The 4,651-nt window shown below is 47.3% G+C and overlaps 1 protein-coding gene across 1 annotated transcript; it reads left to right on the forward strand.

Moving 5' to 3' along the window:
* The first annotated feature begins 616 nt into the window (after window positions 1-616).
* Window positions 617-3,639, forward strand: LOC144166740 (beta-1,3-galactosyltransferase 5-like). Its single transcript, XM_077696238.1, has one exon. It carries the CDS (start codon window positions 910-912, stop codon window positions 2,026-2,028), a length of 1,119 nt encoding a protein of 372 aa, XP_077552364.1. The 5' UTR covers window positions 617-909; the 3' UTR covers window positions 2,029-3,639.
* The last annotated feature ends 1,012 nt before the right edge of the window (window positions 3,640-4,651 follow it).

Genomic DNA, 4,651 nt, shown 5'->3' on the forward strand with positions numbered 1-4,651 from the left:
CGATAGGGCTCACGGGCGCCTGGCCGTCATTTGAAGGGAGAAGACCGTCCAAACCTGCCATTACTCCCCTTCCCTTTCCAAGTTAGCGATATAAAATTTGACCATCGTCGTCACAATCGAAGAGCGTGCGGGCGTTGGGGTGGTGGGGGTGGCGTTGTCGACAGACGAAGCGTAGCGCGCGGGAATGCGGAAGTAGTCCACCCTCCTCCTGCACCAGACTGCAGTTCTAACTCGCCCTCGTTTCACAAGCAAATCGTGAGAGCTCCGCCCCATGGTTGAACCGCCCGAAAGAATGTATCTTGTAGGAGTTCCATTAATTTGTCTTCACAATAGAATGAAATCTTTGCCGTGTGTTGTTCACCGACTTCGATGGTGTCTTTCATCGGGTAACTTGAAGTATTTACGAAAGAGGATCCTTCCACCTATTGTTTTACTTGTCATCTTTCACTGAAGTTGTGGCGAGCGTTCAAATAATGATGTTTTAGCGGCGGAGTATTAATGAATGTGGCGATGTAAAAACCACAGCAAACTAGCAAGGCACCTAGCAATGCTGCAAATCGACCGACGCCTGCGGATGAGGAGGAGAGTCATTTTTCTTTGTGCATTTTTTCTCATTCTGTTCGCCATTGTATATAGAATATTAACCTTCCATAAATCACTACAAGATCATTAACGAGATCCAGGGAAATCTATTTCCGTGCGAAAGAAAATATTAGCGGGAGACATTTTCTTTCTTCGAAAAATACAGATGTCTCAAAACCAGAGCAGGTGTCTAACATCAATGGCAATAAAAACTAGGCGCCACGCGAAAAAAAAAGAGAAGCAAACGCTGTCTATTCACATCAGCGTGCAATATTTATTCGTAACAATTGAATAAAAATTCCTTATTCAGAGCAAGCCGTTCGCGACATGCCGTTCCTCAGAGCGGTTCAAGGAGAGCATATTGCTGCAAATGCTCCTGGTTGTTTCCGAAGAACGCCGTGCCGACAGTTGTTAATACGCGTCGGCGTATGTTTTACATTAGCCCTGTTCTGTAACTCTGTACTGAGGTGCTGGCATAGAGTGGAGGAACCAGAGTTTTCGTTACCCAATTCTGTGAACGCAAACTCTCAACTATCAAGTTCCCAGGTGAAGTCCGTGCAACCTATGTCTTTGGCCAACGTCGCCGATTGGGAGGCGCCACGTCACGGATGGAAAGTGATTTCGGCCTGCCAGCAGCATCTTCGGGTCCTGTACTTCGTCTACACTGCCCCTCAGCATCAAGAACGGCGTCGTTTCCTTCGGGAAACCATTGGCGACAGTAGAGTGGCCAGCTTCGTCAATTCCTCCCTGATTTTCTTCGTTGGAAAGACAGCTGACAACGAGCTACAACACAGGTTGGAAGCGGAGGCGGAAAGGGAAGGAGACCTGGTTCAACTGGATTTTGTCGACGTCTACCGCAACCTCACTCTGAAGTTCATCGGTGCAACGCAGTGGCTTTCTAAACATGGCTGCCTCAACTCCTCTGCACGTTTTGTGGTAAAACTCGATGACGACATAATTATCAACGTGGTTCGTCTTGACGGGTATATTAGGGACTTGTCGACAGCCCCGATTGCCGTATCAAGAAATATCTACGGGGCTCGTTTACGGAATCTCCGACCGGATCGTGACAACACCTCCAAATGGTTCGTCTCGACGGAAGAATACCCAGGCGACAGTTATCCAGTGTGCTGCAGCGGCACGGCGTTTTTGATGCGGGCGCCAGTTCTTGAGGCTTTGATCAATGCGAGTGCGCACGTCAGCTTTTTCCCGTTGGAAGACGTGTACGCTACAGGCTTCCTCAGGCAGGCGGCTAACGTGAGCCTAGTTGACATCTGGTACTATTGCGATTTGTTTCCATCCAAGAACACCTGGATCGTGCGGCAAAGAACGCTCTTTCTGCACTTGGGATGGCAGCCAATCCTGTTTAATAGATCCCAGCAGCTCTGGCAATCTGTCATGAATCGTGTCGTTACTGCATGGCGTATCCCGGCCTTGGGAATCTAGTTCTTATTATCTGATTGCTGTGTCCCTCAGTAAAACCACAACCCTTGTGCAATTTATGTGATGGAAGAAATTGAAATGCCGGGAAAAAGTCCGCGATGTTGGAAACGTTCTAGGTGTTCCTATCTAGCCGCTGTTTCAAGAATATTTGTTGAAGCGAAACATTTTTGGGCTGTTTTTGCAGCATTTCTTCACGCTGAAGCCTAAAATGGCGAGGCATAAACCTTGTGCGCCGATGGGATAACTGGCCGAAGGAGCACGCGCTCGTCTGAGCTGACCAGCGGTGAAGCAGAAATCACGTGAGGAAGCGTGGCAAGCAACAAAATCGCGGCGTGTTTCCCGCGCATTTAGAGCTTTTCTGTCACTGGAAACTCGTGAATATAAAAGAGGAGGGACGACTTAAGTCTATGAAAACAAATAAAAATAAATAAACATGTATAGCTACTTTGTGCAATCATGTGCTGTTTACAAAAAAGAGAAATGCGAAATGAACACTGCAAACAATGGGACTGTTGCGGAAAAGTCTAGCTTCTCTTTGACATATTCCTCTTAGTTGAAGCAAAGTGCATCTCCTGGAATATTTTTTATGAAGAATGAAGGCGGGTCGCTCTTAGCAAATGATCGCAGCCAGACACAAACAAGTTCCCTTTTACGCCACCACCAACGCGTAACAATTTGCGACGGTAGCATCTTTAAACCGAAATTGAGATTCCAGGCTTTGAGAAAGATCACGGCGTTAGCTCACTTATCGACTATGCACCTACCGCAGTACAACGCACAGGCCAGAAAGCTTCCCTACCGTTTTCGACATCCACCTTGCTGTGTAGGAAGATTGGTTGCTTTCGCAGCACAACACTTTCATGCGTCGACGAGTCCTACGCTGGTTGTTGATCCGATCGCAACTTGAAGTATCATGATCATGCTCACGCACGCAGCCACCGCCACATTCCACCACCGCGAAGCGAACGCGCGCACCACACAATGCGTCGGGAACAGTCTTGGTTGATCTTGTCGATACATTCCTTTTTTTTATGCCGTTTAAGCGGCAAGGTCGTCTCTTTTTGGAAAGCACACGCGACAAGCCACGCTTTCTACATCGGAGCTCGCTGTCTCGCTGCACGTCCACCGGAAGGAGCGGCCACCTTGACCACTTCCCTCTCGTTTGCGCCGAGATCTCGCGAGAGGCTCGTCCTTTAACTACGCTCGTTGACGGAGGTTTTTCCGGTATGAATCTCCCAAGCCGTAGTTTTCTTGGAGGTTGCGTGCTTAACTCCGTCCTCGGTCGGAGCAATAGCGTGTTATCGCTTCGTTATTACACCGTCACTTGGTTGACAGAGTGTTTAGACGTATAGCGTTTTATATACTCCGCAGTACGGAGTAAGCGTTGTACTACTGAAGGATTTACCGGAGCATACACCTAATGAAACTCTTGATTGATTGATTGATTGTAGGGTTTAACGCGCCGACGCAACGCAGGCGATGAGGCGCGCCGTAGTGGAGGGCTCCGGATTAATTTTGACCACCTGGGGATCTTTATCGTGCGCCGAAATCTCGTACACACGGGCGTTTTTGCTTTTCGCCTCCATCAGAAAAGCGGCCGCCGCCGCCGGGAATCGAACCACCACGGCGGAATCGAACCACCACGGGGAATCGAACCACCACTGAGCCACCACGGCGGGTCCCTAATGAAACTCCCCGTCCGGCTTGTTTTCATTTACTGTGCAGGACACCTAAGCCTTCTTATGGGTTGTCATTGAAATACATGAATGTTCCGTTAAACGCTTCAGACGCCTTGCTTTCGCCTGACGTTGCCGAAGGGGTTTGAGGTCTTTCTGCTGATAAGATTTGCTTTGCAATACAAATGAACTTTTTTAAATAAAATAATTATTAATTTTCTTATTAATTCATAACGATTCATTCATTTGAATGCCTACAGCGCCAAGTCTTAGGCATTAGAGTAGGGAGGTTTCACGAAACAGGAAACTTGATGAAGGAGATGAAAACCTTCATGCTAGAAAAACAAACAAGTAAAACCCTTAATATACTCAGTGTGCCCAAATATCTGAGAACACGAGAAAAACAAGGCACAACAAAGGTAAAACACCCAGAAACACAAACAAGAATTCACGGTATTCATTTTAACATTAATTTGTCAAACCACTCTAAACTGAAGGGTGGCCGCAATATATTCAGTTAGATTATTCCCTTCACGTGTGGTTTCCGGGACAAAAGTGTTTTGATATGTGTTTATTCGACATCGGTGTTGACGAGCTGTGAGGGGTGATCTACACGAGAAAATACCCAACCGGGAACTTTTATGTAAAAGCCACTTTTCAAACCAGGTCGCACCAATAAAAATATCATCCCACAATGAGTCTTAGGAACTTGGGCCTGTTCCGCAGGAGAGGTCAACCAAAATGTTTGAAAATGCCAGAAGAGTGTTTAGTAAAATCATATTTTCCAGACAGAAATCGCGCGGAGCGTTTGCCAATTCTTTCTAGCTCTAATCCTTTCGAATGGCTTCGATCAGTATTTTACGGGTTGCGCCGCCGCTTGACCGTGCCGCTGAGTAATGCGAGAGTTGACGACTATATGAGGAAGTTACCTGCTTGTCGTTCTGCTGCCT

The sequence above is a fragment of the Haemaphysalis longicornis genome, unplaced genomic scaffold (assembly GCF_048455015.1).
Source record: "Haemaphysalis longicornis isolate Haplotype H1 unplaced genomic scaffold, Haemaphysalis longicornis Haplotype H1 scaffold_19, whole genome shotgun sequence".
Lineage (NCBI taxonomy): Eukaryota > Metazoa > Arthropoda > Arachnida > Ixodida > Ixodidae > Haemaphysalis > Haemaphysalis longicornis.

What these genes read in the sequence shown, in the direction of transcription:
- LOC144166740 (XM_077696238.1), top strand. Translation starts at nt 910, where the DNA reads ATGCCGTTCCTCAGAGCGGTTCAAGGAGAGCATATTGCTGCAAATGCT.